Here is a 16,195-nt window from a genome sequence, read left to right on the forward strand (position 1 = left end):
TTCCTGGCAGGTGGTACAAGCAGTGACCCAGGTACATTGCTTCACATGTGTCTGTCCAGTGTTCCCATGGTTTGAGAGACTCCTGGCCTCATTGTACGCTCCTCCCTCCGTCGTCACAGACTAACTGAGCACGTGAGTGAGGGCTCCTGTCCGGGCTCTGCTCCGTCCCGTTGAACTAGAGTCTGTGTTTATGCTGGAACGTTGCTATCGGACAGGGTGACTCCTCCAACTTCCTTCTTTCTCAAGATCCATTGGCTATGGGGGGTCCTTCTGGACCCGTAGCAAGTTTAGGGTTAGTTGCCCTACTTCTGAGGAGAAGACCCCTGGTGTTTTCCCAGGCCTCGCTGGAACCTGCGTGCTGCTGTAGCCCTGAGCACACTCTGTGTGTCTTAACCCTTCCAACCCGCGAGCTCAGTGTGTCCTCCCACTGATGTGTGCGCGCTCCAGATTCCCTCCTCATCGTCTTCCAGTCGGCAGGGCACAGGTCTGCCTCCTCTGCCCTTACATTTATTTCTGGGTATTTAATGCTTTTTCATGAAAATGTAGAGATATTTATAAAGTTTCTCCTTAAGATGAACCATCACTAGGGTATAGAAATGCAGCAGGTTTCTGATTTTGTATCCTGCAAAACATGCACAGGATTTTCCAAGCACAGGGTGCAAAAGACTGTGCTTCTGCCCTGGAAGGAACGGGGGCCCCTGGGAGGGGCTGGGCAGGAGGGAGGGGCGGGGTCAGGATGAGCTGGCTGCTGTGTGGAGCACGGCCTGCAGGGGGCAGCAGAGAGATCAGGGACTCAGAGCAGAGGGGCCTGCCTTCCTCAGAGGGTGATGCTGGGGGCGGGCACCTAGCTGTGGCAGGAACCTGCGGGCGACTGGAGGGATTCTGAGCATGTTTGCACAGGAGAGCCCCAGGCTACTTAATGCTGAGGGTTAAGTTGCGTACACTGCTGTTCCATGTTTCATGGTGATTTCCGTGTTGGATCTGAGGCTGATAGACTCGCCAGCAGACATGTGCAGACCAGGCTCTTGGGTCAGCAGCCATTGCTGTTGCGCCCCCTGTCGGCCCTGGGGAGGCAGCATCTCAATGAGGAATCCTCCACCTTTTTCCAGGTGGTCACTGCTACCCAGCCCCTGCTGGCATCTCTCTCTGCCCAGCAGCGGACGATGGTGAGATGCCTGGTCCCCCGTCTGCCTGCCCTCCCTGTCTGCCTCGCCGTGGTCCAGCTGCTCAGCCCCTGCTCAGGTAGGACCTGCTCTGCGTTTGTGCATCTGAAGCCTTTGCCTTGGGGCCCAGTCAGAACCCTGGACTCCCCCCATCCCTGCAAGGCCGTCCAGACACACCTGTGTGAGGACCCAGTTTCTGTCTAGGTGTCTCTCCCCTCACCCTCCCTGCTGGGGCACCCCCTGGTCCTCTGGCCCCAGCTCCCTCTGACAGAGCCCCCCCTTCTGATGACCAGCTCAGTTTGCTGTGGTTGGACCCCCCGAGCCCATCCTGGCCATGGTGGGTGAAGATGCTGAGCTGCCCTGTCACCTGTCCCCGAAGATGAGCGCTGAGACCATGGAGCTGATCTGGGAGCGATCCAGCCCCAGGCAGGTAGTGCACATGTATGCACACGGGCAGGAGGACACGCCGGCAGCAGAGTATGGAGGGAGAACCTCGATTTTAAGAGAGGACATCAATGAGGGGAAGGCTGCTCTCTGGATTCGAGACATCAGAGCCTCTGACAGAGGAAACTACCTGTGTTATTTCCAAGATGGAGACTTCTATGCAAAAGCCCAGGTGGAGCTGAAGGTTGCAGGTGAGCCTCTGGTTTGATCTGTGCTTGTTTCCTGTGGGGCAGGGACACAGGCTCCAGGCCCACCTGAGAGCTCTCCCTGCTCCTCACCAGCACCTGCCCCCCCACCTCCCTCCCTGCTTCTCTGAGGCCTGTGACAGACCCAGGTCATCCCCCAGGAAGGGCTCCTCCTGCATCCAGTAAAGAGGCCCGCACGCCGCCCACCAGGTCTCAGCAGGGAAGTGGAGGTCGGGGATGGGAAGGATGAGGACCCCCCCCCCCCCCCCCGCAGTGGGTGGCACACAGGTGTTCGGGTTCAGCGTGTCCCAGACAATGGCCGTGGGCCCCCAGGTGCCCGCTGCTGTGGGTCCAGGGGGCTGAGCTACAGGGACAGCACCTGTGGTGCCCACACCCTCCAACCAAAGGCCCCGGAACACTCGTGCAGTTGAACAGGGTGTGTCCATCCCTGGGGCAGTGAAGGGGGGACACACAGGGGAGGAAACCAGGGTGTCTCAGAGAGGGGGTGTCAGAGGGGATCTGGTGTGACCTCTGGGCTGTCAGGGGACTTGGGGGGATGTGGAAGCAGGGCTCTGCTCTGGGCTGGGTGCTGTCAGGAAGGTGCAGGAGTGTCATGGGTCACTCCCAGCCAGGACAGGGAATGGTGGTCACTGCTGTGGTCTGCACACTGTTCCTGCTTCCTCTGTGCTCAGACCCACTGCTGAGTGGTCTTGACCTTGTCCTGACCTGTCCCAGTAAGAGAGTGACCTTCTCTGAGGTGCTGCCCCGTGAAATGCTCATGTCCGGGTGTCAGGGCTGCACTTCACCTTCTCAGGACACAGCCCCGCCCTGGGCTTCTGCCTGGTGGGTCCCTGGGGAGCCCGGCAGGGGATGGACTGTAGGGGGTCCTGGCTTTGTCCCTGCAGGGACTCCTGAGCCAGACACTGTCCCTCCCTGTAGATCACAGGTCCTCTGAAGAGAGTCCTCCCCACAGGACTCTGTCCTCTCAGGTCTGTAAGGGGCTTCTCCCTGCTCCCCTTGTGTTTAGGGATTCAGTGTCAGTAGGAAAAACCCCACAGTTCCTGCCTGGGTCAGCGCTCCTCTGTGGAGAAGTGTTCCCCTCTCCACAGTCATGAGACAGAAACTTCCTTGGTGGAGTTACCAGAGGAAGAGGCTGACACCTGCAGCACTAAGTCCAGCAGGAGTTTCCAATGGGGCTGCCTTGCCACCTGCAGCGTGGGTGGCGGCAAGACAGTGCACAGATCCTTCCCCCACACAGCATGGAGAAGGCTGACACAGGACGGGGGGATGGATGGGGACTCTGGGTTGTGACCTGTTTCAGCTAAGGGGGAACCGTTTACGTGCTTGCGCAGGGTGGGGTGAGGGGCTGTTCCAGGAACCAGCATGTGTGGTCCATGGGGGAGGGGAGGGTCCAGCAGTCTCTAAGGGGATTTAGGGGAAACAATGTCAGTTCCAGCCCAGATCCCCCTGGATCCAGCAGGAGGGTCCAGTGAAGGTCAGGCAGGGGTCACATTGTGGGTCAGTCTCTCCTGCACAGCACACTCTGGGACCAGCTCCTGTGAATCCCTGCTGGGCTCATCCAGGGTGTATGTGCCCCTCTCTGCTGTGGAGACCCCCACCAGTGCAGAGGGCTCCCCAGGATTCAGACTCACTGTTCCTCCCCAGCGCTGGGCTCTGACCCCCACGTTGAAATGAAGGGCTACGAGGCTGGAGGGATCCGTGTGGAGTGCACGTCTGCCGGCTGGTACCCGCAGCCCCAGATCCAGTGGAGAGACGCCAGGGGACACAGCTTGTCTGCTGAGGGGGCCACAGGGGCTGCAGACCCCCAGGGCCTCTATGCAGCCTCAGCCTCTGTGATCCTGGGAGGTGGCTCTGGGGAGGGGGTCTCCTGTGTCTTCAGAAACCCCCTGCTGGGCCAGGAGAGGTCAGCCAGGCTTTCCATCCCAGGTGAGTGCCCTGCCCCCTGCCTCGCGCTCCTGGGTGGCTCCCGGGGGAAGGTGTGGTTTTCTGCTGCTGACCTGGGTCTGTGCAGGGAACAGAAGGGACAGAGCAGGGACCTGCTGCTCCTTCCCCATGAAGCTGTTTGTGTCACAGACACCTTCTGAGCACGTCCTGTGGCCACACACGGTGCCAGGGGATGGGGACTGGGGACAAAGGGTCAAGATGAGCGAAGACATGAGAAAACGGGAAAAATATGTACAAAGCAAATCTTAGAAAAGGGGCTGATCTCCTTAAACTATAAAACAACCCGGTAGTAAAATAAGCAAAGAACAGAAATTATCAGTTCACAGAAAAGGAAATAACTTATGAAAACCATCCAATCTCACTGACTAGGGAGGTGATTTCCACCTGTGAGACTGGCAACAAAGGAAAAAATGAAGTGGCTGGTTACACATTCTGAATGTTGAATTTTGGGGAGACGGTGACTCTTAGAGGTTTCTGGCTAGTGCTGGGTATATTTTTGGTGTCAATAAGCACAACTTCCTCTGGGGACACCAAAGCCACCTTATCCAGAGTACTCATTCAGTTATGCAAGACCCCACTTCTGAGACTTTATCTGGCAATCAGCTCACATTTCTGTGTGATGAAATATAAAAAGTTATTTCCTATGGCATTAATTATAACAACAAAGAGTCAGAGATGGTGCAAGTGCCCCTGAGGGGCCGTGTGTGCAGGGGGCGCTGCCCTGTGAGAGCAGACACAGACCTGCTCCCTGTGCTGAGGCGGGAAGGTCGCCCAGACCCGGTGGAGCAGAGGGAACCACCTGTGGACCCGCTGGTGTGGAGTGCTGTCTGCGGTGTGAACAAGAGAAAATAAAACTATATTAATGTTATTACAATTTAACCAACACTTGTATGGCACTCACTATGTGTCAGGCACTGTATAAACACTAATTTAATCTCTTACCCATCAGGACACCAGGAACAGGTGGTTAAGTCATTAGTTCAAGGTCACAGAGCTAGTCAGGTGGAAGACCCAGAATTGGAACCCAGGCCCTCCAGCCCCAAACTTCATGCTTTTAATCCCCAGATTAAAGTGACTCAGAAGGAGATAATAAAGGGCAGAGGGAGGAGCAGTGGAGAGATTTCAATGACTTTGTACATGTTCTTTTATATTCAAAATATTCCCTTGTGAGAGGCAGTTACTGCAAGACAACGGTGTTATGTGCCAGTGAAAGTTCTGGGCACTTTGGGGAGAGAACGATTGTTTTCAGTCCCCAGATACTCTGAGACCCAAGGTGGCCTTCAGCTGAGGCTCACCCTTCGCAGGCCCCTTCTTCCAGAACGCGCAGCCCTGGGTGGTGGCCCTGGGTGTGACCCTGCCGGCTCTGCTGGGGCTCCTGGCGGGGGCGTGCTACTTCCTGTGGCGACAGCAGAAGAGGAACCAGGCCCTGTCCCAGGAGAAGGAGAGGGAGCGAGCGGAGAAAGAAGCAGCTCAGGTGGAGAAAGCAGCAGCTGAGGCCCAGGAGCAGCGGGAGCAAGTCGCCAGAGGTGAGGCCCCTCTGCAGGTGGTCACCACCTCCCCACCACAGCCCACACCCACCTCGCAGGCCCTCTATTCCATCCTCTTTAAAGGACTCTCTTTTCCTGCTTATTTCCAGAGAAGCTGCAGGACGAACTCAGTAAGTGGGAATCCCCGGCCCACACCACCTGGGGACCCTGCATTACACGTGTCACTGACCCCTCACGTTGTTCCCTGCAGGGTGAACAAACATCCCGTACCTACCACGTCAGTGACCCGCACCTGAATCTCAGCCTCTCTGCTCAGATAGTTCAGCCTCTTTCTTCCCCCCTAACCTCCCGGAGGGAGAAAGGAGGACTCTAATTCGGGGGCCAGGTAGAGGTCTTCTCAGTGAGGAAAGGGCTGCCGTCTCTGTCCACCAGGGGGCGCTCGCGCGGGACGCCTCTGAACCTCTGAAAGTAGAGGGTGAAAGAGGTGACTGAGTGTGTGAGTCCTTCCCTCCCTGCTTGGTTCACAAACTCTGTAGCGCACTGAAAAGGAAGGCAGGAGGCGAAAGTGTCTTTAAAAGAGCCGTGGCCGTGTTAGACATCACAGACTTACTGTCACTCCTGAAAAACAGAATCTGAAATTTTCCCATTAGGTTGCCCCATTGTTTCCCGAGTAGGCAGGAAATAGTACACATTGAGGTGAATGAATCCCAGCACACAGGTACACACGTGTGTACACACAGCGGCGTGTGCGCAGACAAACCCAGGCCCTGGAGAACCTGCTCATCGCTTATATGAGATGGTGGTGGTCCAGGTCCCCCAGGGGACATCTGACGACGGATAGTCCCAAACCTGGAACACACGAGGCTTTTCCCTCTCATGTGAAGGAAGGTTTCTTGTTGGCACAGCAGCACTGCAGCATCACTGTTCTTGCATGTTGGAGTCGTTATTAAGTAAAATATGGATGACTGAACACCAGCGCTGTGACACTGTGACCCTCCATGTGTCACAGAGATGCTCCTTAGTGAAGGATGCTCCTTTTAGTAAAGGGGGGGAGGGACCCCCGGGGTGGACGTGCTGGACTCGGGGGGGATTGATGAGGGGCAGGTTGGGGCAGACAGCAGGGGACCTCATCATGCTGCTCAGACTGATGTGCAATTTAAAACGCATGAATTGTTTGTTTCTGCAACTTTTATTCACCATCCCCAACCGTGGTTGACAGAAGGTCACTGAAACTTCAGAATCTAAGCAGGGATGTGAGGTGACTGCTGCACAGACGAGGACAGGACAGCTGTGCGGTGACCCTGGGACAGCCCGTGCAGGGCGCCTGGGGGTCCTGAGCTGCAGCTGATGGAAAGAGGAGGGGAAGCCGGGGAGGGAACAGGCAGAGGGGGAGGTGGGGAGGGTGGGGGGCACACAGGAAGACGACAGGGGGGCACAAGGGAAAGAAAGGAACCGACTCAGAAAAGACAGTTGAGGTGACTGTCTGTCTCCATTGCAGGTGAGGAGCGGTCTCAGGCCTATGCAGGTGAGTGAGCCTGAGGCTCTCAGGTTTCCTGGCTCCTGTGTGGGAAGTATGTGCAGCCTTTCCTGCTGGGTGAGGGGCCATCCCATCCAGCTCAGAGGCTCATTCTCTGTGTCTGCACCACCCCCTCCTGTCTGGTCACTCAGAGAGGACCTTCCAGACCCAGTGTCCCCTCACCCTGCTGACACCCACGCCCACACCCAGCACAGCCTGGTCATGTCCCCATGGCCCCAGCGTGATGGGGGGAAGCCCAGCACTGGGAGAGGGTTCAGCCTGGTCCACAGAGCTGCAGATGAGGGGAGTGGACATTGGAGGGGACTGAGGAGAGGAGGGAGAAGAGGCTCAGTGAGGACAGTGGGGGGGGGACAGAAAGAGTGACCTTTCCTTGTCTGTGTCTCCTTCCTTCCAGAGTTGAAGACCGCCCTCTTCCAGCCTGGTGAGTGGGTCCCTCTGTGTCCCAAGGCAACCCCCAAGGACCCCTGCTCCCTCTTTCCTCTCCAGCTCTTGCCTGAGGGAGGTGACCTGAGGTTCTGGTCTCAAAGGAGTGCCCACCTGCTGCCCAGAGCCCAGGGACCAGGGACAGCAGCTGTCCTGGGGTCCACAGGTCTCTGTGGGAGGCAGAGGCAGGAGGGGCGGGGCTGGAGGGAGGGGCTGCAGGGAGAGGGAGGGGGGACCTGACCAGGCTCCTCCCCTCCTGCCCCCCCCCCCCCGTGTGTCCCCAAGTTCTACCATGTTCCACAGTCACTGCTGCTCTGTGAGGGCTGGGACAAGGACTAAGTGAGGTGGTGACTGTGTGTTGTCAGAGCACCCGCAGGAAACAGACGGCCTGTTTGAAGGGGGTGTTTGTCTGGTGGTTATGTCCAGAGAGTGGAGATAATATTTTAAGGTCTATGAGAAGTGTGGGCAACTCCTCAGACTAAAACAGACTGTGTTGTAGGGTGACTCACTCCCAGGGGTGCAGGGTCAGAGAGGACAGAGGACCCCACAACCTGCACAGATTATCCCCTGACAGCACACCCCTCACAGCACTTTCTCACACTGTGACTCGGGCACTGATGACTGACAGGAACGGGGACAAAGAATGGGGCAGCACCAGCCACACCTCGTGGTGGTCCTGTGACAGATGACCCTTCATCATCCACACGGTCCCCAGTGTGGAGTTGACCTCGGTGCCCCTGTCACTCTGGCTGCTAGTGACAAAAGTGCTCACAGCCGTGTTTAAGGGACACGGATGACCGTCACCTGGAGGCTTTTGTGTGCTGGCTGAGGACAGTGAGGTGGGTCAAAGGTCACAGCAGGAACAGGTGAAGGAAATTCCTGACACAGAGATGGGGTTGGGTGTGTTCACAGTGACAGGTGGGGTGACATTAGGGAGACCAGCAAGGATGACTGGACCCCAGGGCTCCCAGCAGTGGGAGCTGTGACACCCCCAGGGCCGAGGGCAGAGGGACAGGGAGGACTCCCTGGGGCCTGGAGAAGGCAGCTGGGGCTCGGGACGGGGGGGGGGGGGCTCCTGGGGAAGGAGCTGTGGTGGAGCATCTCCCTGGGGGACGTGGGGGTCAGCACTGTGTCCCCCCTCCTCCCTCCTTCTTGTGTCCAGCCTGCGCCTCCCCTTGGCCAAACCCCACAGTAACCAGAGCCCAGGGGCCCAGGGGTGCTGTCCATGGAGGACTGAGTCCTGGGCCAGAGGGGGTGGGACAGGTGGGGAGGGGACCCCAGAGCACATGGGGTCCAGCCTGGCTCCGAGCACAGGAGGGACACGGTGTCTGTTGTCACACCAGGCACTTCCTCTGTGCCCAGCCTGGGGCTCAGTCTACCACCCAGTTGTCCTCTTCCTCCCCAGAGACCAGTGTTTTACCCCCAATTCTCAGACAGGAAATTGAACTTGAGATGTTCCGTAGCTGGTGTCTGTGGGAAGAGAGACTGTGCAGGAAGGGACGTCCCCCAGCTCAGGGGGCAGAGCCAGGGCTGACGTTTAATCCATGTGACTGTACAGCACAGGTGGGCTCGGACATTTTGGGGCAGAAACAGGGAAATGGTAGATCCCAGCCCTCCTCTCCCTCCCCTCTCTCACCAATCACAAGACCCCTGCAGTGTCCCTGGCTCGGCTGAGGGTCATGTCCAGGATGGGCTGGGGACCCCAGACTGTGGGCTTGGCCTCCTGCCCAGACTCAGGCCTGGAAGGCTGAGGCTCTGAAGTCCAGGAGCCACAGCTGACCCCACACCCTCTGACCCCCCTGCAGCGGATGTGTTTCTGGATCCAGACACGGCGCACCCCGCCCTCCTGGTTTCTGAGGAGAAGAGGAGCCTGCTGCACGTAGACACATGGGAGGATCTGCCAGACAACCCCAAGAGATTTGACTGGGAGTACTGTGCGCTGGGCTGTGAGAGCTTCACATCGGGGAGACACTTCTGGGAGGTGGAGGTGGGGAACCGGTGGGACTGGCATGTTGGGGTGTGCAGGGAGGACGTGGAGAGGAAAGGGGACAATACAATGACCCCTGAGAATGGATTCTGGACAGTGGGGTTGAGTTGTGGGAGAAACTACTTGGCTCTCACAGTCCCTGAAACCAAACTGACAGTTGTCAGCCCCCCTGAGAAGGTGGGGGTTTTCCTGGACTATGAGCTGGGCAAGGTCTCATTCTACAATGCTACCAACGGGTCTCACATCTTCACCTTCCCACATACCCGCTTCTCTGGGCCTCTGAGGCCTGTTTTCTGGATTTTGACATTTGAACCCACTCCCTTGACCATTTGCCCAGCCCAGGAAGGAGTGGGGAGGTCCCTTGTGCCTGACCCAGGGCCTGCCCCTTCCCTGGAGACCCCAGTGGCCCCGGGCTCAGCTGCTGGGAATGGGGACCCTCAGGCTGAAGAAACGTCTCTGCTTCCTGCTGCCCCGCCTGGGGCTGAGGGCCTCCTGGACAGCAAACGTCTCAGCAGGAAAACACTCACTAAAAGCACACTGAGTGATGGACTTCACTAACATTCACTCAGTTTTTCCACGAGAGAGACAAGGAGACCAGGGTGCAGACAGTGAGTTAACTTTCCAAAGGTGAGTCAGGGGCTTCGAACAACCAGAGCTGACACCTATAGGTGACTTTGCATGTACTAGTGCTGTGCTACCTGCTTCAGGTAAATCTACTTCATTCTCAAAAAACCCTGTGAGGCAGCCTCATTTAGAAAGTGTGGAAACTGAGGCAGGGCCAAGTTCACTGATGTACATAATTCACAGGGAATCTAGTGCTGCTGGGAGATGTTCTGCCCCCTCCCCTCCCTCCCACTCATCTGTCCCTTTGCAGCTGATTGTCCTGTTGGGCAGGGTCATGGGCAGCCCTCAGGGTCCCTCCCAGGGCACCAAGGGTAAAGGTCATTACAGGTGACTGTGAGGGCCACACCCCATTTAGATCCTTCAAGGTCAACTGTCAGAGCCATGGTCCACCCTTCACTGACGGGCTCTGCAGGACGCCGTGGTCCAGGGGATGAACTCACAGTGACCCCATCACCCAGGCTGAGAAGGGACCAGCGGCCACTTTCTGAACCAGCCTGTGACCTGTGGGCACAGAGCAGACCCACCCCCCCACCTCCCACCTGAATATCCTCTGTGAGCAGGACGGTGGGGGGAGGGGCCAGACGGACATCAGTGGAAGTTTCATCACATGGTGGGACCCACGTCCAGGACAGGGACGCCCCCGCTGACCACCCACTGAGGTTCCCGAGGTTCCTGTCACCTGTGGGTCCTGGGGAAAGGCCGCTCTTCCTCATCATCATCGTCACTGTGAATGTTCACCATCTCTCCCCTCCCCCCACATGTGGGTGTCATGTCATGTGTGTTAAATAAATGTGTCAATCATTGTCACCCTTTGACAGAGCTCTTTCTGGATCTAACCCCATGGTTAACTCACCAGGTTCACAGTTTACCTCCTGGGCACATTGTTTCCCAATCCTTATTGGGTTAACTTTGTATTTTGCTGTAATAGTATAAATTTCATGACCTAATGCAATACAAATCTGTTATCTCACAATTCTCTGGGTCAGAATCCAGCACGGCTCTCGCCAGACTGTGTTTAAGGTGTCTGCAGGCTGCCATTTCTTTTTTGTTTGTTTGTTGTTGTTTTGGGGGTGACCCAGGGCCCAGTCTGCGTTGCTGACTCTGGCTGCTGGCAGAGCTGAGTTCCCTGCAGTGACGGGACCCAGGGGGCCCCTCTTGCTGCTGCCAGAAGAGCTGAGACCCTCCAGGCTGGGAACATCTGGGGTCATTCTCGCAGGGACAGATGTGAGGGAACAAGTCAGGTGAAGGGAGTGACATGGGGACAGGGTCCCAGGAGTAGAGTCACTGCTGGTGGGGCCCTTGCTCGTGAGCTACCTGCAGTGTCCAGTGGAGACGGTGCCGAGGATGAACAACCTTTGTGAGCAAGGGGAGGGTGGCCCTGCTCCTTCACAGTGCCACAGCCCAAGACAACGCCATCGACCACTGTCATTTCCAACCAGCCACGTCCTGAGATGCGGCCACTCTTTGCCTGAGGGTGGCAGGTCCCTTGTTTCTCTTTGGTGACTTTTTCACTGTGTGACCCTTGGGGATCGTTTCTCTTGGCACTTCAGGCCCCCACAGACCAGCAGGTGTTTGTCGAGGACCCCTCTGCCCTGGCAGGGGGCCTCCTCCTGCCCGAGGGCCCAGTGAGGGGGTGTGTCCTGCTGAGCTGTGGGCACCGAGTCCTGAGAAGCACAGTGAGCTCAGTGGGGCCGTGAGCAGGGCAGAAGGTGGAACCCCACGGAGTAGCCCCTGCTGCTGCTCAGAGATCTCTAAGGGTCCTTGCCTGTCACGTGCTTTGGAATTAAACATTTTAGATATTTTTGTTTGTTCTCAGGTATAGGGTCCGCGCCCCTCATTGAGATGAAGGGCCATAAGGATGAGGTTGTCTGGTCAGATGCACCTCCACAGGGTGGTACCCAGAGCCTCAAGCAGTGTAGGGGGCCCCTATGGTGAGCTCATGCCCGCCCTGGAGGAGGTTCACACTGAGGACACAGATGGCCTCTGCAGGGTCACCATGGCCATGACCATCAGGGACAGCTCTGTGAGGACAAGCCCTGCTCTGTCAACAACACCTGCTGGGCCAGGAGAGGGACTTTGGGGTCTTCCTTCCAGGTCAGCTCCCTGCCCTCTGGGGGCCCAGCCCGTGGAGACAGGACCCTCAGCAGACAGTTGGAAGCCTGAGTGGGGCTGGGGGAGGGGCGGGGCTGGGAGGGTCCTGGGCCCTGAGGAGCTCAGGCTGCAGCTGAGCTGAGGCCTCTCCCCTCCTCACAGGGGGCGTCACAGGGTCTCTTGTCCCAGGAGGAGGAGCCTCATGTCTGAGAGTAAATCTGGTCTTTTCCCTGTTATGGTTCTGATGCTGCAGCTACATTTGTGTGTTTAGGATAATCACACACCATGGAGAGTGGTGGGGGCCTGTCTGCACCTGGTGGTGCTGATGCTGAAGCCTCCCCTCTTGCCCATGGGGTTTTCCAAGCACAGAGCTGGGAAAGTCTTTATCTGTAGACACTCATAAAGTCATGCATCAAACACTTAGCAAGGATCGCATGTGTTCAAGGTTCAGTTCTAGAAACAGGAGGTAAATCAGGAACAAAATGCATGAACACTCCTTCCCTTATGGGACCTCTTATATGAAGCAGGTGCACTGAGACAAAAAGAGAAAAATGGCTCAAATGGAAGAACAGATCAAAGCTCAAGAACAAATACAACTAAGTGACAAAGAGATAGGCAGCCTATCAGATGCACAGTTCAGAACACTGGTAATCAGGATGCTCATAGAATTGGTTGAATTTGGTCATAAATTAATTAGATGAAAAAATGAAGGCAATGCTAAGTGAAATAAAGGAAAACGTACAGGGAACCAACAGTGATGGGAAGGAAACTGGGACTCGAATCCACCGTGTAGATCAGAAGGAAGAAAGAAACATTCAACCAGAACAGAATGAAGAAAAAAGAAATAAAAAACAATCAGGAGAGGCTTAGGAACCTCCAGGACATCTTTAAATGTTCCAACATCCAAATTATAGGGGTGCCAGAAGGAGAAGAGGAAGAGCAACAAATTGAAAACTCATTTGAACCAAAACTGAAGGAGAGCTTCCCCATTCTGGCAAAGGAAATAGACTTCCAGGAAGTCCAGGAAGCTCAGAGAGCCCCACAGAAACTGGACCCGGGGAGGAACACACCAAGGCACATCATAATTACATTACCCAAGATTAAAAATAAGGACAGAATCTTGGAAGCAGCAGGAGGAAAGAAGACAGTTACCTACAAAGGAGTTCCCATCAGACTGTCAGCTGATTTCTCAAAAGAGACCTTGCAGGCAAGAAGGGGCTGGAAAGAAGTATTCCAAGTCATGAAAGACAAGGACCTACATCCCAGATTACTCTATCCAGCAAAGCTCTCATTTAGAATGGAAGGGCAGATAAAGTGCTTCTCAGATAAGGACAAGTTAAAGGAGTTCATCACCACCAAGCCCTTATTATACAAAATGTTAAAGGGATTTATCCAAGAGAAAAAGATTAAAAATATGAACAGTAAAATGACAGCAAACTCACAGTTATTAACAACCACACCTAAAACAAAAGCAAAAGCAAACTAAGCAAACAACTAGAACAGGAACAGAACCACAGAAATGAAGATCACATGGAGGGATAGCAACAGGGGAGTGGGAGGCTGAGAGAGGGGAAAAGGTACAGAGAATAAGTAGCATAGATGGTAGGTAGGAAATAGGGGCAGGTTAAGAATAGTATGGGAAATGTAGAAGCTAAAGAACCTATATGTATGGCCCATGGACATGAAGTAAAGAAGGGGAATGTGGGTCGGAGGGGATGTGCAGGGGGGGGGGCGGATTGGGACAACTATAATAGCATAATAAATAAAATATATTTTTAGAAAAAGGTGACAACAGAGCATGTGAGGGGTGAGCACCAGGGAGCAGGAGGGGCAGGTGCCTGGGGCCCTGAGGCAGCAGCAAGTCTGGCAGTTTCCAGAAACCCAAGAGGCAGGTGTGGGTGGAGGGACTGAGTGCAGGGAGAATGGGAGGAGGGGAGTGCGGACCTGGAAAGGGTCCAGACCAGACAGGGCAAAGCAGGTCCCAGGGGCCTGTGGTGGAGTCTCGGTGAGACAGGAGCCATCACTGGGTTTGGAGCAGAGCAGCAAGGTGACCTGGAGGAGGGAGCTGTGTAAGGATGGACTGCACAGATGTCGGCAGAAGATGGGGGAGGGGGTTGCAGTAACCAGACCACACAGATGGGGGCGCAGCGGGGACTGTGACAGTTGTTGGTTTTTATTCATCTGGTCCTTCCAACGGGGACTGCAGGTGCTTCTGCTCTTCTGTCTCCTCAGCCCTGTCAAGTGACAAAAATGAAAGTATTTGTTAATGAGTTTGACATCCTTTGTTCAAAAGAAAACCACCTATGAACTGGGGGAGCTGTAGGGCCTCACCTGTAGGAGACCCTCTCCCTGAGGGGTTTGGGGCAAGAACAAGGGGCACAGAGGAGGGAGCAGACGTCACTGACTAGGGGGTCAGGGTCTCCTTGTGAGGCAGCAGGTCCCGTGTTCTGGGGGCAGGTGAGTGGCCCGAAGTACTTCACTGCAGGTGGAGGGGACAGGGTCCCCCATGTATGAAGCCAGTTTGGGACGTCTGCAACCAAACAGAGTCCCAGAGACCATCTGTTTGTGATAGAAAAGGGGGCACATCTCAGGACGTGGAGAGAAAGTAGGAGACATTAACTTCAGCCCCTTTGCTAAACTCTCTGCTCACTCAGTGCCCAGGTGTGCTCTCCCTGAGGCCCCGCCCCTCACTCAGCAGGTGGACATGCAGCCTCTCCTCTGTGAGCTCTCCTCTGTGAGCTGCCTGGGGTCTGGGAACACAGGGCCTCATGGAGGCTACCACTCTGTAAGGATGTCTCCCTGCTTCCTGGTACCCCCTGAGCACCCAGGCCTCACCCTGAGACTTCCTGTGCAGCTGACGTGCTCCTGGACCCAGACACCGCCCACCCCGACTCCTCCTGTCCCAGGACCAGAGGAGGGTGGGGCGGGGCCCCTCCAGGCAGAGCCAGCCCGACAACCCCGAGAGATTCCACTGCAGGCCCGTGTGTCTTGGAGAGGGACAGCTTCCCTCAGGGAGACATGACTGGGAGGTGGGTGTGGAGAAGGTGACTCTGTGGCCATGGGGTGTGTGCAGACCCTGTGCAGAGGGAAGGGGAGGCCCTGCTGGTCCCTCACAATGGCTTCTGGGCCCTGGAGCTGTTTGGACACCAGTGCCGGGTCCTGTCCTCTCCGGAGAAGACCCTTCCCCTGAAGGAGCGCCTTCGCCGGGTGGCCATCCTCCTGGACTATGAATCTGGAGACGTCTCCTTTTGTGACAGGAGGGACAGATCACTCATCTTCACGTGTCCCCATTCACTATTCTCTGGGCCCCTGAGGTCCTTCCTCAGGCTGGGGTCTGATAACAGCCCCCTCTTCCTCTGCCCAGCATTCACGAGGGCCCAGGGGCTCACTGTGCCTGAGGGTGGCCTGGTTCTCCATGGAGCAGGGACCCACCATAGCCACCAAGGCCAGCACCCTGGTCTCAGAGCCCAGGAGAGAAGCCCTGGCCATCTCTGCTCACACAGCACAGCACCCAGAAGACTCGGCCCCTCCCTCTGGGAACACCAGAAAACCTGTCCCACAGGCCCGGGACCCCTCTCCTGTCCCAGCCCATCCCCCCCTCAGGCTGTTGTTCTAGCAGCTGGTGAGCTTGTCCCCACGGGGCAGGGGCCAGTCTCAGGGGAGCCAGTGCTTCCACGTGGCTCCCCACCAAGGACAATGTGGGACAGTGACAGGCTGACAGCCTGCTGCTCTGACATCAGGGCGACCTGTCAGCATGGGACCTGACTGAGTCCAGACACTGTGGACTCAGGTGAGGACAGCAGGATGCACCAGGACCTGAGGTGTGAGGAGCCACCACTGGAGGTCAGAGGTGGAAGAATGGGGACCGAGAGCTGGGAGGGCCCTGGCTATTGGGGTGGTGGCCCCCCTCATAACAGCCAGGGGTCCAGCACCAGAAGGTCCATCCCCACCGTCCCCTAGAGTTCCAGCCATCACAGCAAATCTCCAGGTTCAGACAGACGACAGACAAGGACTGAAGGATAATGAACAAGGACATCCTGGATCTGACCTGGCTCAGGTGTCCCTGCAGTAAATCCTCTCAGTCAGTGGGGATGGCCCCAGGTTTAAGGTCCTGGCTGAGCAGGTGAGTGTGAACCACGTTCATTCAAGGTCAGGGTCAGTGGGGAGGCCAGCAGTTTGCAGCTTCTTGTTCTCAGGATGCATTAAAAACTTGAGAATTACTGAGCACCCTGAAGAGGTTTTGCTCATTTCACTTACATCTGACAGTATTTCCTATACTGGACTGAAAT

The 16,195-nt window shown here is 56.2% G+C and overlaps 1 protein-coding gene and 1 pseudogene across 1 annotated transcript; both read left to right on the plus strand.

The window, feature by feature from the left end:
- Positions 1 to 1,059: 1,059 nt before the first annotated feature.
- On the plus strand, positions 1,060 to 9,749 carry LOC114489464 (annotated as a pseudogene).
- Positions 9,750 to 11,159: 1,410 nt separating this feature from the next.
- LOC114489465 (butyrophilin subfamily 2 member A2-like) lies at positions 11,160 to 15,675 on the plus strand. Its single transcript, XM_036015770.1, is given in 5 exon segments — positions 11,160 to 11,172; positions 14,761 to 14,796; positions 14,799 to 14,964; positions 14,966 to 15,528; positions 15,647 to 15,675. Coding segments are annotated over 5 exon segments (807 nt in total).
- Positions 15,676 to 16,195: the final 520 nt, after the last annotated feature.

Source organism: Phyllostomus discolor, chromosome 14, assembly GCF_004126475.2.
Source record: "Phyllostomus discolor isolate MPI-MPIP mPhyDis1 chromosome 14, mPhyDis1.pri.v3, whole genome shotgun sequence".
In the NCBI taxonomy this organism is placed as follows: Eukaryota; Metazoa; Chordata; class Mammalia; order Chiroptera; family Phyllostomidae; genus Phyllostomus; species Phyllostomus discolor.